This window comes from Xenopus tropicalis, chromosome 5 (assembly GCF_000004195.4).
Source record: "Xenopus tropicalis strain Nigerian chromosome 5, UCB_Xtro_10.0, whole genome shotgun sequence".
Classification (NCBI taxonomy): Eukaryota; Metazoa; Chordata; class Amphibia; order Anura; family Pipidae; genus Xenopus; species Xenopus tropicalis.
This window is the reverse complement of record NC_030681.2, coordinates 161986446-162006900: the sequence shown is the minus strand read 5'-3', so window position 1 is coordinate 162006900 and position 20455 is coordinate 161986446. Positions and strand designations below refer to the sequence as shown.

Here is a 20455-nt window from a genome sequence, read left to right as displayed (position 1 = left end):
CAGAGTATGCAGAGTAGGCAGAGTATGCAGAGTAGGCAGCGTATGCAGAGTAGGCAGCGTAGGCAGAGTAGGCAGCGTAGGCAGAGTATGCAGAGTAGGCAGCGTATGCAGAGTAGGCAGCGTATGCAGAGTAGGCAGAGTAGGCAGCGTATGCAGAGTAGGCAGAGTATGCAGAGTACGTAGAGTAGGCAGAGTAGGCAGCGTAGGCAGAGTAGGCAGCGTAGGCAGAGTATGCAGAGTAGGCAGAGTATGCAGAGTAAGCAGAGTAGGCAGCGTATGCAGAGTACGTAGAGTAGGCAGAGTAGGCAGAGTAGGCAGCGTATGCAGAGTAGGCAGCGTATGCAGAGTAGGCAGCGTATGCAGAGTAGGCAGAGTATGCAGAGTAAGCAGAGTAGGCAGCGTATGCAGAGTACGTAGAGTAGGCAGCGTATGCAGAGTAGGCAGCGTATGCAGAGTAGGCAGAGTAGGCAGCGTATGCAGAGTAGGCAGAGTATGCAGAGTAAGCAGAGTAGGCAGCGTATGCAGAGTAGGCAGCGTATGCAGAGTAGGCAGAGTAGGCAGAGTAGGCAGCGTATGCAGAGTAGGCAGAGTAGGCAGAGTATGCAGAGTAGGCAGCGTATGCAGAGTAGGCAGCGTATGCAGAGTAGGCAGCGTATGCAGAGTAGGCAGAGTAGGCAGCGTATGCAGAGTAGGCAGAGTATGCAGAGTACGTAGAGTAGGCAGAGTAGGCAGCGTAGGCAGAGTAGGCAGCGTAGGCAGAGTATGCAGAGTAGGCAGAGTATGCAGAGTAAGCAGAGTAGGCAGCGTATGCAGAGTACGTAGAGTAGGCAGAGTAGGCAGAGTAGGCAGCGTATGCAGAGTAGGCAGCGTATGCAGAGTAGGCAGCGTATGCAGAGTAGGCAGAGTATGCAGAGTAAGCAGAGTAGGCAGCGTATGCAGAGTACGTAGAGTAGGCAGCGTATGCAGAGTAGGCAGCGTATGCAGAGTAGGCAGAGTAGGCAGCGTATGCAGAGTAGGCAGAGTATGCAGAGTAAGCAGAGTAGGCAGCGTATGCAGAGTAGGCAGCGTATGCAGAGTAGGCAGAGTAGGCAGAGTAGGCAGCGTATGCAGAGTAGGCAGAGTAGGCAGAGTATGCAGAGTACGTAGAGTAGGCAGAGTAGGCAGCGTAGGCAGAGTAGGCAGCGTAGGCAGAGTATGCAGAGTAGGCAGAGTATGCAGAGTAAGCAGAGTAGGCAGCGTATGCAGAGTAGGCAGCGTATGCAGAGTAGGCAGAGTAGGCAGCGTATGCAGAGTAGGCAGAGTAGGCAGCGTATGCAGAGTAGGCAGAGTATGCAGAGTAAGCAGAGTAGGCAGCGTATGCAGAGTAGGCAGCGTATGCAGAGTAGGCAGAGTAGGCAGCGTATGCAGAGTACGCAGAGTAGGCAGAGTATGCAGAGTACGTAGAGTAGGCAGAGTAGGCAGCGTATGCAGAGTAGGCAGAGTAGGCAGCGTATGCAGAGTAGGCAGAGTACGCAGAGTAGGCAGAGTATGCAGAGTACGTAGAGTAGGCAGAGTAGGCAGAGTAGGCAGCGTAGGCAGAGTATGCAGAGTACGTAGAGTAGGCAGAGTACGCAGAGTATGCAGAGTACGTAGAGTAGGCAGAGTAGGCAGAGTATGCAGAGTACGTAGAGTAGGCAGAGTACGCAGAGTACGTAGAGTACGTAGAGTACGTAGAGTAGGCAGAGTAGGCAGAGTAGGCAGAGTAGGCAGAGTAGGCAGAGTAGGCAGAGTAGGCAGAGTAGGCAGAGTACGTAGAGTATGCAGAGTACGTAGAGTACGCAGAGTACGTAGAGTACGCAGAGTACGCAGAGTACGCAGAGTATGCAGAGTACGTAGAGTAGGCAGAGTAGGCAGAGTAGGCAGAGTAGGCAGAGTATGCAGAGTACGTAGAGTAGGCAGAGTACGCAGAGTAGGCAGAGTATGCAGAGTACGTAGAGTACGTAGAGTAGGCAGCGTATGCAGATCACAATCACATTAACACCGGGCAGGGTTCCACCCCTAGTGGTGGGAGAGTGTAACACGCAGCCAACAGTGTTTATTCCCTATATGCCATGTACATATACTGACCCCTAGTGGTGGGGGAGTGTAACACTCAGTCTCCAGTGTTTATTCCCTATATGCCATGTACATATACTGACCCCTAGTGGTGGGAGAGTGTAACATGCTGCCCATAGAAGGGATATCTATCAGAAATTGAGGCAAACAAGTGAGGGATAATATGTTTATTCAGAGTACAGGGCGGGGGGAGTGGCTATTACATGCTGTACAGGGCGGGGGGAGTGGCTATTACATGCTGTACAGGGCGGGGGGAGTGGCTATTACATGCTGTACAGACAATACCCTGGGTGAGTAAATATTTGCCAGCGGCACAGAGACTTTGCATTATGGGAAGAGCTGTTACTATTGAGCCTTGTGCATTGGTGTGTGGCTCTGGGTGAGGGGAGAGGGCACCATTGCCCGGGGCTTACTGAGACAAACTGGCAGGTAAGTTGCCCCTCTCTGCCCGACTGGCACTGCCCGGGGCGCCCAATTGCTTCTCACGGCTGCGGCTCTGGGCCTGGGAAATAACAAGGAAAGTGATTATAGTAAAATGCTGTGGAACTGATTGTGCCCCTCACTCATGGGTTTCCCCAAAGCTCTGCCCACATACTCCTGCCCTCTGTCCTTTCCTCTTACTGCCCCCCAGTGCTTATTCCTGCCCTCATACTGCCCCCCAGTGCTTATTCCTGCCCTCATACTGCCCCCCAGTGCTTATTCCTGCCCTCATACTGCCCCCCAGTGCTTATTCCTGCCCTCATACTGCCCCCAGTGCTTATTCCTGCCCTCATACTGCCCCCAGTGCTTATTCCTGCCCTCATACTGCCCCCCCAGTGCTTATTCCTGCCCTCATACTGCCCCCCAGTGCTTATTCCTGCCCTCATACTGCCCCCCAGTGCTTATTCCTGCCCTCATACTGCCCCCAGTGCTTATTCCTGCCCTCATACTGCCCCCCAGTGCTTATTCCTGCCCTCATACTGCCCCCAGTGCTTATTCCTGCCCTCATACTGCCCCCCAGTGCTTATTCCTGCCCTCATACTGCCCCCCAGTGCTTATTCCTGCCCTCATACTGCCCCCAGTGCTTATTCCTGCCCTCATACTGCCCCCAGTGCTTATTCCTGCCCTCATACTGCCCCCCAGTGCTTATTCCTGCCCTCATACTGCCCCCCAGTGCTTATTCCTGCCCTCATACTGCCCCCCCAGTGCTTATTCCTGCCCTCATACTGCCCCCAGTGCTTATTCCTGCCCTCATACTGCCCCCCAGTGCTTATTCCTGCCCTCATACTGCCCCCCAGTGCTTATTCCTGCCCTCATACTGCCCCCAGTGCTTATTCCTGCCCTCATACTGCCCCCAGTGCTTATTCCTGCCCTCATACTGCCCCCAGTGCTTATTCCTGCCCTCATACTGCCCCCCAGTGCTTATTCCTGCCCTCATACTGCCCCCCAGTGCTTATTCCTGCCCTCATACTGCCCCCAGTGCTTATTCCTGCCCTCATACTGCCCCCAGTGCTTATTCCCTGCCCTCATACTGCCCCCCAGTGCTTATGCCTGCCCTCATACTGCCCCCCAGTGCTTATTCCTGCCCTCATACTGCCCCCCAGTGCTTATTCCTGCCCTCATACTGCCCCCCAGTGCTTTATGCCTGCCCTCATACTGCCCCCCAGTGCTTATTCCTGCCCTCATACTGCCCCCAGTGCTTATTCCTGCCCTCATACTGCCCCCAGTGCTTATTCCTGCCCTCATACTGGCCCCCCAGTGCTTATTCCTTTCCTCTTACTGCCCCCCAGTGCTTATTCCTGCCCTCATACTGCCCCCCAGTGCTTATTCCTGCCCTCATACTGCCCCCCAGTGCTTATTCCTGCCCTCATACTGCCCCCAGTGCTTATTCCTGCCCTCATACTGCCCCCAGTGCTTATTCCTGCCCTCATACTGCCCCCAGTGCTTATTCCTGCCCTCATACTGCCCCCCAGGGCTTATTCCTGCCCTCATACTGCCCCCAGTGCTTATTCCTGCCCTCATACTGCCCCCCAGTGCTTATTCCTGCCCTCATACTGCCCCCCAGTGCTTATTCCTGCCCTCATACTGCCCCCCAGTGCTTATTCCTGCCCTCATACTGCCCCCAGTGCTTATTCCTGCCCTCATACTGCCCCCAGTGCTTATTCCTGCCCTCATACTGCCCCCCAGTGCTTATTCCTGCCCTCATACTGCCCCCCAGTGCTTATTCCTGCCCTCATACTGCCCCCCAGTGCCTATTCCTGCCCTCATACTGCCCCAGTGCTTATTCCTGCCCTCATACTGCCCCCAGTGCTTATTCCTGCCCTCATACTGCCCCCAGTGCTTATTCCTGCCTCATACTGCCCCAGTGCTATTCCTGCCTCATACTGCCCCAGTGCTTATTCCTGCCCTCATACTGCCCCCAGTGCTTATTCCTGCCCTCATACTGCCCCCAGTGCTTATTCCTGCCCTCATACTGCCCCCAGTGCTTATTCCTGCCCTCATACTGCCCCCAGTGCTTATTCCTGCCCTCATACTGCCCCCAGTGCTTATTCCTGCCCTCATACTGCCCCCAGTGCTTATTCCTGCCCTCATACTGCCCCCAGTGCTTATTCCTGCCCTCATACTGCCCCCCAGTGCTTATTCCTGCCCTCATACTGCCCCCAGTGCTTATTCCTGCCCTCATACTGCCCCCAGTGGCTTATTCCTGCCCTCATACTGCCCCCAGTGCTTATTGCCTGCCCTCATACTGCCCCCCAGTGCTTATTCCTGCCCTCATACTGCCCCCCAGTGCTTATGCCTGCCCTCATACTGCCCCCCAGTGCTTATTCCTGCCCTCATACTGCCCCCCAGTGCTTATTCCTGCCCTCATACTGCCCCCAGTGCTTATTCCTGCCCTCATACTGCCCCCAGTGCTTATTCCTGCCTCTACTGCCCCCAGTGCTTATTCCTGCCTCTACTCCCCCCAGTGCTTATTCCTGCCCTCATACTGCCCCCCAGTGCTTATTCCTGCCCTCATACTGCCCCCCAGTGCTTATTCCTGCCCTCATACTGCCCCCAGTGCTTATTCCTGCCCTCATACTGCCCCCAGTGCTTATTCCTGCCCTCATACTGCCCCCCAGTGCTTATTCCTGCCCTCATACTGCCCCCCAGGGCTTATTCCTGCCCTCATACTGCCCCCAGTGCTTATTCCTGCCCTCATACTGCCCCCAGTGCTTATTCCTGCCCTCATACTGCCCCCCAGTGCTTATTCCTGCCCTCATACTGCCCCCCAGTGCTTATTCCTGCCCTCATACTGCCCCCAGTGCTTATTCCTGCCCTCATACTGCCCCCCAGTGCTTATTCCTGCCCTCATACTGCCCCCCAGTGCTTATTCCTGCCCTCATACTGCCCCCCAGTGCTTATTCCTGCCCTCATACTGCCCCCAGTGCTATTCCTGCCCTCATACTGCCCCCAGTGCTTATTCCTGCCCTCATACTGCCCCCAGTGCTTATTCCTGCCCTCATACTGCCCCCAGTGCTATTCCCTCTGCCCCTCATACTGCCCCCCAGTGCTTATTCCTGCCCTCATACTGCCCCAGTGCTTATTCCTGCCCTTCATACTGCCCCCAGTGCTTATTCCTGCCCTCATACTGCCCCCAGTGCTTATTCCTTTCCTCTTACTGCCCCCATGCTTATTCCTGCCCTCATACTGCCCCAGTGCTTATTCCTGCCCTCATACTGCCCCCCAGTGCTTATTCCTGCCCTCATACTGCCCCCCAGTGCTTATTCCTGCCCTCATACTGCCCCCCAGTGCTTATTCCTGCCCTCATACTGCCCCCAGTGCTTATTCCTTTCCTCTTACTGCCCCCCAGTGCTTATTCCTGCCCTCATACTGCCCCCAGTGCTTATTCCTGCCCTCATACTGCCCCCCAGTGCTTATTCCTGCCCTCATACTGCCCCCCAGTGCTTATTCCTTTCCTCTTACTGCCCCCCAGTGCTTATTCCTGCCCTCATACTGCCCCCCAGTGCTTATTCCTTTCCTCTTACTGCCCCCCAGTGCTTATTCCTTTCCTCTTACTGCCCCCCAGTGCTTATTCCTGCCCTCATACTGCCCCCCAGTGCTTATTCCTGCCCTCATACTGCCCCCCAGTGCTTATTCCTTTCCTCTTACTGCCCCCCAGTGCTTATTCCTGCCCTCATACTGCCCCCAGTGCTTATTCCTGCCCTCATACTGCCCCCAGTGCTTATTCCTGCCCTCATACTGCCCCCCAGTGCTTATTCCTGCCCTCATACTGCCCCCCAGTGCTTATTCCTGCCCTCATACTGCCCCCCAGTGCTTATTCCTTTCCTCTTACTGCCCCCAGTGCTTATTCCTGCCCTCATACTGCCCCCCAGTGCTTATTCCTTTCCTCTTACTGCCCCCAGTGCTTATTCCTGCCCTCATACTGCCCCCCAGTGCTTATTCCTGCCCTCATACTGCCCCCAGTGCTTATTCCTGCCCTCATACTGCCCCCCAGTGCTTATTCCTGCCCTCATACTGCCCCCCAGTGCTTATTCCTGCCCTCATACTGCCCCCCAAGTGCTTATTCCTGTCCTCATACTGCCCCCAGTGCTTATTCCTGTCCTCATACTGCCCCCCAGTGCTTATTCCTGTCCTCATACTGCCCCAGTGCTTATTCCTGCCCTCATACTGCCCCCAGTGCTTATTCCTGCCCTCATACTGCCCCCCAGTGCTTATTCCTGTCCTCATACTGCCCCCCAGTGCTTATTCCTGTCCTCATACTGCCCCCCAGTGCTTATTCCTGTCCTCATACTGCCCCCAGTGCTTATTCCTGCCCTCATACTGCCCCCCAGTGCTTATTCCTGCCCTCATACTGCCCCCAGTGCTTATTCCTGCCCTCATACTGCCCCCAGTGCTTATTCCTGCCCTCATACTGCCCCCCAGTGCTTATTCCTGCCCTCATACTGCCCCCCAGTGCTTATTCCTGTCCTCATACTGCCCCCAGTGCTTTATTCCTGTCCTCATACTGCCCCCCAGTGCTTATTCCTGCCCTCATACTGCCCCCCAGTGCTTATTCCTGCCCTCATACTGCCCCCCAGTGCTTATTTCCTGTCCTCATACTGCCCCCAGTGCTTATTCCTGCCCTCATAACTGCCCCCCAGTGCTTATTCCTGCCCTCATACTGCCCCCCAGTGCTTATTCCTGCCCTCATACTGCCCCCCAGTGCTTATTCCTGCCCTCATACTGCCCCCAGTGCTTATTCCTGCCCTCATACTGCCCCCAGTGCTTATTCCTGTCCTCATACTGCCCCCCAGTGCTTATTCCTGCCCTCATACTGCCCCCAGTGCTTATTCCTGCCCTCATACTGCCCCCCAGTGCTTATTCCTGCCCTCATACTGCCCCCAGTGCTTATTCCTGCCCTCATACTGCCCCCAGTGCTTATTCCTGCCCTCATACTGCCCCCCAGTGCTTATTCCTGCCCTCATACTGCCCCCCAGTGCTTATTCCTGTCCTCATACTGCCCCCAGTGCTTATTCCTGCCCTCATACTGCCCCCAGTGCTTATTCCTGCCCTCATAACTGCCCCCAGTGCTTATTCCTGCCCTCATACTGCCCCCAGTGCTTATTCCTGCCCTCATACTGCCCCCAGTGCTTATTCCTGCCCTCATACTGCCCCCCAGTGCTTATTCCTGCCCTCATACTTGCCCCCCAGTGCTTATTCCTGCCCTCATACTGCCCCCCAGTGCTTATTCCTGCCCTCATACTGCCCCCAGTGCTTATTCCTGCCCTCATACTGCCCCCAGTGCTTATTCCTGCCCTCATACTGCCCCCCAGTGCTTATTCCTGCCCTCATACTGCCCCCAGTGCTTATTCCTTGCCCTCATACTGCCCCCAGTGCTTATTCCTGCCCTCATACTGCCCCCCAGTGCTTATTCCTGCCCTCATACTGCCCCCCAGTGCTTATTCCTGCCCTCATACTGCCCCCAGTGCTTATTCCTGCCCTCATACTGCCCCCCAGTGCTTATTCCTGCCCTCATACTGCCCCCCAGTGCTTATGCCTGCCATCATACTGCCCCCCAGTGCTTATTCCTGCCCTCATACTGCCCCCAGGGCTTATTCCTGCCCTCATACTGCCCCCAGTGCTTATTCCTGCCTCATACTGCCCCCAGTGCTTATTCCTGCCCTCATACTGCCCCCAGTGCTTATTCCTGTCCTCATACTGCCCCCCAGTGCTTATTCTGCCCTCATACTGCCCCCCAGTGCTTATTCCTGCCCTCATACTGCCCCCCAGTGCTTATTCCTGCCCTCATACTGCCCCCAGTGCTTATTCCTGCCCTCATACTGCCCCCAGTGCTTATTCCTGCCCTCATACTGCCCCCAGTGCTTATTCCTGCCCTCATACTGCCCCCAGTGCTTATTCCTGCCCTCATACTGCCCCCAGTGCTTATTCCTGCCCTCATACTGCCCCCCAGTGCTTATTCCTGCCCTCATACTGCCCCCCAGTGCCTATTCCTGCCCTTATACTGCCCCTCAGACTAGGTAGCACCCCTATCTGACACACAAGGAGCTCATATAATTGCCCACCCATTGGGAGTGGTATAAAGATGTTACATTTCCCCCACCCGGGGCCAGAACGTGGGTTCGGGAGGCAGAAGAGGTAGGTGCCTAGTGCCCCCGACTGCCTGCCCTGCTTGCCCTGGCACTGCCCTTGAGTCCCTGGCATCTCACCTGAACATATAACACCGGCATCCTGAGAGTGGTCACAGACCCCCCGCCTGGAGGTCACAGCTCCACATTCAGACAGATGGGCCTCGTTTCCATTACAGAAGACCTTCTCCAGCCAAATGGGTCCATCTCCCGGGTGGAAACGTGCAGCCTTGGGCGCCTCAGTGGCCGACCCACAGCCGAGCTCCTTGCACACTACATTGGCGTCTGCCAGGTCCCACGTCTCATCGCACACTGTACCCCACTTTCCTTTGTAATAAACCTCCACGCGGCCAGAACAGCCAGTGGGACCATTCACCAGGGCCACTTGGGAGATAACTGGGCAGAAAGCAATGAATTAGGCCAGACACACAGAACTCTATTGACTTTCTTTGCTGCTGGTTAATAAGTCCCTTTCCCTCGCCCATAAGACATGGCCTGGTGGCACGTGCCAGGGTAACCAGTTGGGTTTCAGACTCACCTGACTGGGAGCAAAGGACCTCGGCCTCGGGGATGTAGCAAGTCTTGCTCGTTGCTGACACGGAGCCACACTCAGACAGCTGGGACTCGTGGCCGTGGCAGTAGACGGCCTCCAGAACGTTACCTGAGGATCTTGAGAGGCTACTTGGCATCTTCCACTCTGCTGTGTCAATAGCCGGCCCACAGCCCATCTGCCTGCACACCACAACCTCTTCTAACCTGCCCCATTCATCAGCGCAGATTGAGCCCCAGCTGCCACCGTAGTTTACCCTTACCTTGCCAGAACATACACTGCTGCCACCAACCAACTGGATTCCAGAAGGAGCTGAAATGGTCCAGAAGGAGAATCACAACAAGAAGTCCTTTTCTCTAAAGAACCTACTATTAATATTTATATTATATTATATATATTATTATATTATTATTATAGTAGAACATTCACATTCCCAATCCTCCCCCCTCCCCCCAATGTTGTACCCTATGGTGAAGATTAATGTGGTGAAGGTTCCGGCATCTGGTGATAGGGTGCACATGGGAGGAAGAGTGTGTGAGAGGAAGAGTGTGAGGAGATCAGTGATGGATAAAGGAGAGTTAAAGGCAAAGAGCAAAGTAAAGAGCAGGTTAAGGAGGTGGCCACACTGGCGGGTAAGGGCTGAGCTCCATTGTATTAGCCCAGTGCTGTCCAACTGGCGGCCCGCGACCCCCCTCTGTGTGGCCCCCCACCTGTCTGGCTGCTTTGATGGCTTACTCTTGTGTAAGCTTTAAATGGTATCAGTACTGTGATTAACTGCCCCCCCCCTGCATGGTTCTCACCTCAGATTCAGGCTGTAATCCCCCTGTATTGTTTAAATATGTAATCCCCTGTGTTGTTCCACCTTTTAATCTCTGCATTGTTCACCCCTGCAGTGTTCCCACCTCAGGCTCAGGCTGTAATCACCCCCATTGTTCCCCTGTTCCCACCTCAGGCTCAGGCTGTAATCACCCCCATTGTTCCCCTGTTCCCACCTCAGGCTCAGGCTGTAATCACCCCCATTGTTCCCCTGTTCCCACCTCAGGCTCAGGCTGTAATCACCCCCATTGTTCCCCTGTTCCCACCTCAGGCTCAGGCTGTAATCACCCCATTGTTCCCCTGTTCCCACCTCAGGCTCAGGCTGTAATCACCCCCATTGTTCCCCTGTTCCCACCTCAGGCTCAGGCTGTAATCACCCCCATTGTTCCCCTGTTCCCACCTCAGGCTCAGGCTGTAATCACCCATATTGTTCCCCTGTTCCCACCTCAGGCTCAGGCTGTAATCACCCCCATTGTTCCCCTGTTCCCACCTCAGGCTCAGGCTGTAATCACCCCCATTGTTCCCCTGTTCCCACCTCAGGCTCAGGCTGTAATCACCCCCATTGTTCCCCTGTTCCCCCCTCAGGCTCAGGCTGTAATCACCCCCATTGTCCCTGTTCCCACCTCAGGCTCAGGCTGTAATCACCCCATTGTTCCCCTGTTCCCACCTCAGGCTCAGGCTGTAATCACCCCCATTGTTCCCCTGTTCCCACCTCAGGCTCAGGCTGTAATCACCCCATTGTTCCCCTGTTCCCACCTCAGGCTCAGGCTGTAATCACCCCCATTGTTCCCCCTGTTCCCACCTCAGGCTCAGGCTGTAATCACCCCCATTGTTCCCCTGTTCCCACCTCAGGCTCAGGCTGTAATCACCCCCATTGTTCCCCTGTTCCCACCTCAGGCTCAGGCTGTAATCACCCCCATTGTTCCCCTGTTCCCACCTCAGGCTCAGGCTGTAATCACCCCATTGTTCCCCTGTTCCCACCTCAGGCTCAGGCTGTAATCACCCCCATTGTTCCCCTGTTCACACCTCAGGAGCAGTAGAAACCCACAAATAATCCCTGCACACTACAAAAAGAACATATACGGAGGTGGTACTGCAATTAAAAAGTTTTTTAATATATAGTTATTGTGCAGACTGTAGGAGCAGTGCCAGCATTGTGTCACTGTAGGCTGCCTGTGTGTGCCATATACACAGGCAGCATAGGGCAAGCAGAGTATGGCACACACGGGCAGGGTAGGGCAAGCAGAGTATGGCACACACAGGCAGGGTAGGGCAAGCAGAGTATGGCACACACAGGCAGGGTAGGGCAAGCAGAGTATGGCACACACAGGCAGGGTAGGGCAAGCAGAGTATGGAACACACAGGCAGGGTAGGGCAGGCAGAGTATGGCACACACAGGCCAAGTATGGCACAAACCAGCCAAGTATGGCACACAGGCAGGGTAGGGAAGGCAGAGTATGGCACACACAGGCAGGGTAGGGAAGGCAGAGTATGGCACACACAGGCAGGGTAGGGCAAGCAGAGTATGGCACACACAGGCAGGGTAGGGCAAGCAGAGTATGGAACACACAGGCAGGGTAGGGCAGGCAGAGTATGGCACACACAGGCCAAGTATGGCACAAACCAGCCAAGTATGGCACACAGGCAGGGTAGGGAAGGCAGAGTATGGCACACACAGGCAGGGTAGGGAAGGCAGAGTATGGCACACACAGGCAGGGTAGGGAAGGCAGAGTCTGGCACACACAGGCAGGGTAGGGAAGGCAGATTATGGCACACACAGGCAGCATAGGGCAGGCAGAGTATGACAGGTTTTTGCTGTACTACAACCATTAACATGGGTATGGTCATGTGATAACATGGGTGTGGTTTCAAGTGGGTGCAGTTTCAAAAAGGGGAGTGGTCAAAACTGGCTTCCATTATCGGCCCTCCACCACGTAGGTCGGAAAAATTCCGGCCCTCGGTACAACAGAAGTTGGACAGCACTGTATTAGCCCATAGGAAGAGGCAAGATGGAGAAGCTTGGATGCAAGTGAGCAGTCAATATTAATGGGGAAAGTCATCCATGAGGAAAGGAAGGGGAGGAGCCAAGATAAGAAATCATCTAGAAATTAAGAATGAGGTTCTGGAGAACATTAGATAATAGCAGAAGATCCCAATTGCAAGGACTTCAAAAGAAAGAAATATGAGGGGAGGGGTTTCATCAAAGGGCTGGAAGGAAAGCTGCTCAGATAGTAGGTACCACATCCTAAAAGTAATAGGCCACCGCCGCCGGCACGTTTGGGTGCTAGTGTATCAAGAATGAACTGCTGGAGGGAGTAACCTGTGGCAAGGGGCAGGCTAGGGAAGAAAGTGCCTATATTAAGAGCCAGGGCAGCCAACTGTGCCACTAGGGGGCGACCAGTTGAGGGGGGCATGAGAACTTACGGGACTGAGCGCAGACAAGTCCAGCAGAAACGCTGAGGAAGCAAGGCTGCTCTCTCCATAGGCTCACACTGCACTTAGACAGATCAGCCTCTCCCCCAGAGCAGTGTATCTTCTCCACCATCGGGACTTCAGCACCAGGTTCAGCCAGGTTCTCCTGCATCTTCATAAGAGGCCCACACCCCACCTGCCTACAGGTCACTGCAGCTTCCCGACTGTCGTAACCCCAAATACAGACTCTCCTGGGGGAGTTATTGAGTGTAACCTCCACTATCCCGTTACAGAGGCCAGAGCCATTCACCAGTCTGACATCCCCGACACCTGCGAGAGACAGGAGAGAGGTGCATCGAGGTCTATGTCTTCATATTATTGGGGTAACCATTAGTTGTCATCTGATGCATTTAGTTATACCACCTTCATTGTGGGAGGGAGGCCTTCACTGTGAGACCCCAGGTTATGGGGAGGGAGGCCTTCACTGTGAGACCCCAGGTTATGGGGAGGGAGGCCTTCACTGTGAGACCCCAGATTATGGGGAGGGAGGCCTTCACTGTGAGACCCCAGGTTATGGGGAGGGAGGCCTTCACTGTGAGACCCCAGGTTATGGGGAGGGAGGCCTTCACTGTGAGACCCCAGATTATGGGGAGGGAGGCCTTCACTGTGAGACCCCAGGTTATGGGGAGGGAGGCCTTCACTGTGAGACCCCAGGTTATGGGGAGGGAGGCCTTCACTGTGAGACCCCAGGTTATGGGGAGGGAGGCCTTCACTGTGAGACCCCAGGTTATGCAGAATGCCAGTGTAGCTGGTCATTCTTCAGGTATAGAGAGGTGGATTTTATAGTAGGGAAAGTGTCCCTCCTCAACTCCCAGTATGGATGAAGCCAGGGCCTCCATCAGGGGGGCACAGGGGGTACAATCGTCCCGGGCCCGGACGATTTTCACTTTAAAAGGGGGCCCGGCCATGCTAAAGTTTTCTTAGTAGCTCGGGCCCCCTTTAATCAGTTCCGGGCCCCTGTCATTGGTGGTCAGCGGGTGATCCTATTGGTTGCGCCCCGTGCGTACATGCACGTCAGTACGCACGGGGCGCAACCTTATAAAAGGGCCTGGCGTCTTTCGGCACTCAGAAGTGCGGAGGTGTCGTCCAGGGAGGACCTCGCCAGGGGAGTCCGAATCCGCCGCTGCCGCTGAAGAAGAAGATGCTGGAGGAGCCGTGCTGTGCTGGCTAACAATGTACTGGGGGGTACAGCTGGCTACTGGGGGGGGCACTGCTGGCTACCAATGCTTTATGGGGGCACTGCTGGCTACCAATGTACTAGGGGGGGGACACTGCTGGCTACCAATGTACTAGGGGGGGCACTGCTGGCTACCTGTATTTAGGGGGGCCCTGCTGGCTACCAATGCATTATGGGGGCACTGTTGGCTACCAATGAACTAGGGGGGCACAGCTGGCTACCAATGAACTAGGGGGGGGGCACTGCTGGCTACCTATGAACTAGGGGGGGCACTGCTGGCTACCTATGTACTAGGGGGGACACAGCAGGCTACCAATGTACTAGGGAGGCACTGCTGGCTACCAATGCATTAGGGGGCCCCTGCTGGCTACCATGTATTAGGGGGGCCCTGCTGGCTACCAATGTCTCATGTCTGTGAGTCCTTTGTACTGCTGGGAGGGGGGCCCAGAAAATTTTGTTGTGAGGGGCCCCGTGATTTCTGATGGCGGCCCTGGATGCACCTCTCCAAACCTGGAATATTGCTTCCCACCATGGGAGATGGCTGTCTCTCTGTATGGAGGATGGTTCCACCAGTAGCTCTTTGCTCAGTTGGAGCTGATGGACATTATTTATGGTGATGCCCCACAGAAGCTAGAAGTTGAGATTGAAGGTCAGACCCATTATTAAATGATGACCCCTATATAATGCTGTCTTACCGGAGGCTCCAGGGGTATTGCAACTGCAGCTGAGCCTCAGGACCTTAGGGGCCCCCTGGGGGTATATCACTTGACCTTTCACTCCATGAGTAAATAAACAATAGGCTCAAGGTCCCATCAACATATCTACATGGAAAGGATGAGGCAGGGATCCCCAACCAGTGGCTCAGGGGCAACATGATGCTCCCCAACCCCTTGGGTGTTGCTCTCAGTGCCCCCAAACCAGGGAGTTATTTTTGAATTCCTGACTTGGGGGCAAGTTTTGGTTGAATAAAAACAAGATTTCCTACCAAATAAAGCCCCTGTAAGCTGATAGGGTGCATAGAGGCCCCTAATAGCCAATCACAGCCCTTATTTGGCTCCTCCATGAACATTTATGGTGCTTGTGTTGCTCTTCAAGTCTTTTTACATTTGACTGTGGCTCCCGAATAAGAAAGGTTGGGGACCCCTGGGATGAGGAAAATCTAGCTGGGCTTAAATGGGCTGAAGAGTAAACCAGGTGGTTATTGAGTGTTCAACTATAAGTAGTGGGCCCTGTGCTGTATTAGGCACAAAGAAGCGCGGCCGCCATGCCAAGTCCCTTGGATTCTTACCATACTTACCAGAGGCCAAGCAGGTCACCCCAGCACTCTGCTGATTCTCCTCTTTCTCTTTCCAGGCTCCCAGAATGCACTGGGAGAAATCCTGTTCGTGCCCATTGCAGTTGCCCCTCCCCAGAACATGGCCAGTTCCAAGTCCAAAGTGGTCTCCTTTGACAACTTCCATGGAAGGTCCACAGCCCAGTTGCCTGCAGACAACATCAGCACCAAGTGGGTCCCATTTCTCGTCGCTCAGCCAGCCCCACGTCTGGTTGTAAAACACTTCCACTCTACCCTCACATGGGCCACTGCCTCCGGCCAGCCGGACCTGGGAGAGAACTGGATAGAGAAGGAATTGGCACATACAAGTATACTTGCCTACGTGAGAGTTTGGCGTGTGTCTGTAATGGAACTGGAAAAGTGCCCTGCGGCTTGTAATGAGCCTTTGAGTCAGTAACATCAAAAACCCTTACAGGTACTGGCCCATTCCCTAACTGCCCCAGATTCATTCCCAGCGGAGCCCTGTGTCCTACAGACTTTCTTCCCTTTATGAGTTCTGTGTTATTGTCTAGGTGCCTGAGATCAGACTATTTATGCCCCACCTTACTTCCTGCTCAGGGGAGCCCTGTGTCCCCCCTAGTACATAGGTAGCCAGCAGTGGTTCTATGTTTCTATGGTTACTGGCCATCAGCTATTGGCTAACTGCCTGAGATGAGACTATTTATGCCCCAACTTACTTCCTGCTCAGGGGAGCACCATGTCCATCCCAGACTTTGTGGCAAGTTCTTACCCAGAGGCCCATGTACTCAGACTTACTTGACTTCTTGTGCCGGTGCCCCTCGAGGCTCCTGCAGACAGACAGTGCCAGCTCGGATAACATGGCGTTGGGGTCTCGGTACTGTTGCCAGTGGAAGACATGGGTCTCTGTAGGGTAGGACGCCATCTCTTCTACGTTCTCCAGCTTTCTGTAGGCCACCACAAAGATCTCTACCCCCAGTGTCTTGAGGAGAGTGAGTGCCGACATACGGGAGGTGTTCAGAAACCAATATTCGAATATGATGAGGAGGCGGGGCTTCTTGCCCCAAACATCCCTCGTACGGTGGAACGCGTCCCACACGATTTTCTGCAAGTAGTCGCCCATAAAGAGATCATGGGTCTGATACGAAATTCCCTTTAAACTCTCAGCCCCGCGGACGCTCTCGGACAGTTTTTCAGGTAAGGTGGAAGGGATATGGAGCTGCAGGTCGGAGTGAGGGTTGGCCAAGCCTTGGGCGAATCCCCACACCATATGGAGGTTATGCACGTTGGTGCCGTAATGGTGCCCGTCGTCTACTATCAGAATCTGCGCCGAGGTCTGAGCATCCTGAGAGCATCCTGCACATTGGGGGAGACAGAGAGCCATAACCCCCAGCACTCCATGTTGCACCCAGACACGCCCCCATCCGCCTCTAACCCCTCCTAGTTTCCACTAAGCACCACCCCTTTGGGCTCCCCAATTCAGGTCACACAAAATGGGGAATATAAAAGGAATAACATGTCATGATATTGGCCTTCTGGGGATAAGTACATAGCTATGCTTCTGCATGGTACCTGGGTGTGTTTTGGGCTTGGTACTGGGCACATTTTGAGCTTGGTACTGGGCACATTTTGGGCTTGGTACTGGGCACATTTTGGGCTTGGTACTGGGCACATTTTGGGCTTGGTACTGGGCACATTTTGGACTTGGTACTGGGCACATTTTGGACTTGGTACTGGGCACATTTTGGGCTTGGTACTGGGCACATTTTGGGCTTGGTACATGGGCACATTTTGGGCTTGGTACTGGGCACATTTTGGACTTGGTACTGGGCACATTTTGGACTTGGTACATGGGCACATTTTGGACTTGGTACTGGGCACATTTTGGGCTTGGTACTGGGCACATTTTGGGCTTGGTACTGGGCACATTTTGGGCTTGGTACTGGGCACATTTTGGGCTTGGTACATGGGCACATTTTGGGCTTGGTACTGGGCACATTTTGGGCTTGGTACTGGGCACATTTTGGACTTGGTACATGGGCACATTTTTGGACTTGGTACTGGGCACATTTTGGACTTGGTACATGGGCACATTTTGGGCTTGGTACTGGGCACATTTTGGGCTTGGTACTGGGCACATTTTGGACTTGGTACATGGGCACATTTTGGACTTGGTACTGGGCACATTTTGGACTTGGTACTGGGCACATTTTGGGCTTGGTACTGGGCACATTTTGGGCTTGTACTGGGCACATTTTGGACTTGGTACTGGGCACATTTTGGGCTTGGTACTGGGCACATTTTGGACTTGGTACTGGGCACATTTTGGGCTTGGTACTGGGCACATTTTGGACTTGGTACTGGGCACAATTTGGACTTGGTACATGGGCACATTTTGGGCTTGGTACTGGGTACATTTTGGGCTTGGTACTGGGCACATTTTGGACTTGGTACATGGGCACATTTTGGGCTTGGTACTGGGCACATTTTGGGATTGGTACTGGGCACATTTTGGACTTGGTACATGGGCACATTTTGGGCTTGGTACTGGGCACATTTTGGGCTTGGTACTGGGCACATTTTGGACTTGGTACTGGGCACATTGTGGGGTTGGTACTGGGCACATTTTGGACTTGTACATGGGCACATTTTGGGCTTGGTACTGGGCACATTTTGGACTTGGTACTGGGCACATTTTGGGCTTGGTACTGGGCACATTTTGGACTTGGTACTGGGCACATTTTGGGCTTGGTACTGGGCACATTTTGGACTTGGTACTGGGCACATTTTGGGCTTGGTACTGGGCACATTTTGGACTTGGTACTGGGCACAATTTGGACTTGGTACATGGGCACATTTTGGGCTTGGTACTGGGTACATTTTGGGCTTGGTACTGGGCACATTTTGGACTTGGTACATGGGCACATTTTGGGCTTGGTACTGGGCACATTTTGGGCTTGGTACTGGGCACATTTTGGACTTGGTACTGGGCACATTTTGGGCTTGGTACTGGGCACATTTTGGGCTTGGTACATGGGCACATTTTGGGCTTGGTACTGGGTACATTTTGGGCTTGGTACTGGGCACATTTTGGACTTGGTACTGGGCACATTTTGGGCTTGGTACTGGGCACATTTTGGACTTGGTACATGGGCACATTTTGGGCTTGGTACTGGGCACATTTTGGGCTTGGTACTGGGCACATTTTGGACTTGGTACTGGGCACATTTTGGGCTTGGTACTGGGCACATTTTGGGCTTGGTACTGGGCACATTTTGGGCTTGGTACTGGGCACATTTTGGGCTTGGTACTGGGCACATTTTGGGCTTGGTACTGGGCACATTTTGGGATTGGTACTGGGCACATTTTGGACTTGGTACTGGGCACATTTTGGGCTTGGTACTGGGCACATTTTGGGCTTTGTACTGGGCACATTTTGGGCTTGGTACTGGGCACATTTTGGGATTGGTACTGGGCACATTTTGGACTTGGTACTGGGCACATTTTGGGCTTGGTACTGGGCACATTTTGGGCTTGGTACATGGGCACATTTTTGGGCTTGGTACTGGGCACATTTTGGGCTTGGTACTGGGCACATTTTGGGCTTGGTACTGGGCACATTTTGGGCTTGGTACTGGCACATTTTGGACTTGGTACTGGCACATTTTGGGCTTGGTACTGGGCACATTTTGGGCTTGGTACTGGGCACATTTTGGACTTGGTACTGGGCACATTTTGGGCTTGGTACTGGGCACATTTTGGGCTTGGTACTGGGCACATTTTGGGCTTGGTACTGGGCACATTTTGGACTTGGTACTGGGCACATTTTGGGCTTGGTACTGGGCACATTTTGGGCTTGGTACTGGGCACATTTTGGACTTGGTACTGGGCACATTTTGGACTTGGTACTGGGCACATTTTGGGCTTGGTACTGGGCACATTTTGCTTGGTACTGGGCACATTTTGGGCTTGGTACTGGGCACATTTTGGACTTGGTACTGGGCACATTTTGGGCTTGGTACTGGGCACATTTTGGGATTGGTACTGGGCACATTTTGGACTTGGTACTGGGCACATTTTGGGCTTGGTACATGGGCACATTTTGGGCTTGGTACTGGGCACATTTTGGGCTTGGTACTGGGCACATTTTGGACTTGGTACTGGGCACATTTTGGACTTGGTACTGGGCACATTTTGGGCTTGGTACTGGGCACATTTTGGACTTGGTACATGGGCACATTTTGGGCTTGGTACTGGGCACATTTTGGGCTTGGTACTGGGCACATTTTGGACTTGGTACTGGGCACATTTTGGGCTTGGTACTGGGCACATTTTGGGCTTGGTACTGGGCACATTTTGGGCTTGGTACTGGGCACATTTTGGACTTGGTACTGGGCACATTTTGGGCTTGGTACTGGGCACATTTTGGGCTTGGTACTGGGCACATTTTGGACTTGGTACTGGGCACATTTTGGGCTTGGTACTGGGCACATTTTGGGCTTGGTACTGGGCACATTTTGGGCTGGTACTGGGCACATTTTGGACTTGGTACTGGGCACATTTTGGGCTTGGTACTGGGCACATTTTGGGATTGGTACTGGCACATTTTGGGCCTCGTACTGGGCACATTTTGGGCTTGGTACTGGGCACATTTTGGCTTTGTACTGGGCACATTTTGGGCTTGGTACTGGGCACATTTTGGGATTGGTACTGGGCACAGTACTTGGTACTGGGCACATTTTGGGCTTGGTACTGGGCACATTTTGGGCTTGGTACTGGGCACATTTTGGGCTTGGTACTGGGCACATTTTGGGCTTGGTACTGGGCACATTTTGGACTTGGTACTGGGCACATTTTGGGCTTGGTACTGAGCACATTTTGGACTTGGTACTGGGCACATTTTGGACTTGGTACTGGGCACATTTTGGACTTGGTACTGGGCACATTTTGGGCTTGGTACTGGGCACATTTTGGGCCTCGTACTGGGCACATTTTGGACTTCGTACTGGGCACATTTTTGGACTTGGTACTGGGCACATTTTGGGCTTGGTACTGGGCACATTTTGGGCTTGGTACTGGGCACATTTTGGACTTGGTACTGGGCACATTTTGGTCTTGGTACTGGGCACATTTTGGGCTTGGTACTAGGCACATTTTGGGCTTGGTACTGGGCACATTTTGGGCTTGGTACTGGACACATTTTGGACTTGGTACTGGGCACATTTTGGGCTTGGTACTGGGCACATTTTGGGATTGGTACTGGGCACATTTTGGACTTGGTACTGGGCACATTTTGGACTTGGTACTGGGCACATTTTGGGCTTGGTACTGGGCACATTTTGGGCCTCGTACTGGGCACATTTTGGGATTGGTACTGGGCACATTTTGGGCCTCGTACTGGGCACATTTTGGACTTGGTACTGGGCACATTTTGGACTTGGTACTGGGCA

General features: G+C 53.7%; 1 protein-coding gene across 1 annotated transcript; it reads right to left on the bottom strand.

The window, feature by feature from the left end:
- Positions 1-2246: 2246 nt before the first annotated feature.
- LOC100496982 (scavenger receptor cysteine-rich domain-containing protein SCART1-like) lies at positions 2247-16389 on the bottom strand. The gene is made up of 6 exons (XM_031902824.1): positions 15804-16389; positions 15012-15326; positions 12490-12807; positions 9238-9561; positions 8781-9095; positions 2247-2596 (listed from the first exon to the last, which is right to left on the bottom strand). Exons 1-6 carry the CDS (start codon positions 16387-16389, stop codon positions 2577-2579), a joined length of 1878 nt encoding a protein of 625 aa, XP_031758684.1. The 3' UTR covers positions 2247-2576.
- Between the last annotated feature and the right edge of the window lie 4066 nt (positions 16390-20455).

Excerpts from the sequence above, each read along its gene's own strand:
- LOC100496982 (XM_031902824.1), bottom strand. The coding sequence starts at position 16,389 with ATGGCTCTCTGTCTCCCCCAATGTGCAGGATGCTCTCAGGATGCTCAG. Across the intron at positions 15,327-15,803 it reads GCACCGGCACAAGAAGTCAA|TTCTCTCCCAGGTCCGGCTG; the intron begins GTAAGTCTGAGT and ends TTCTCTATCCAG. Across the intron at positions 12,808-15,011 it reads GGTGACCTGCTTGGCCTCTG|GTGTCGGGGATGTCAGACTG; the intron begins GTAAGTATGGTA and ends TGTCTCTCGCAG.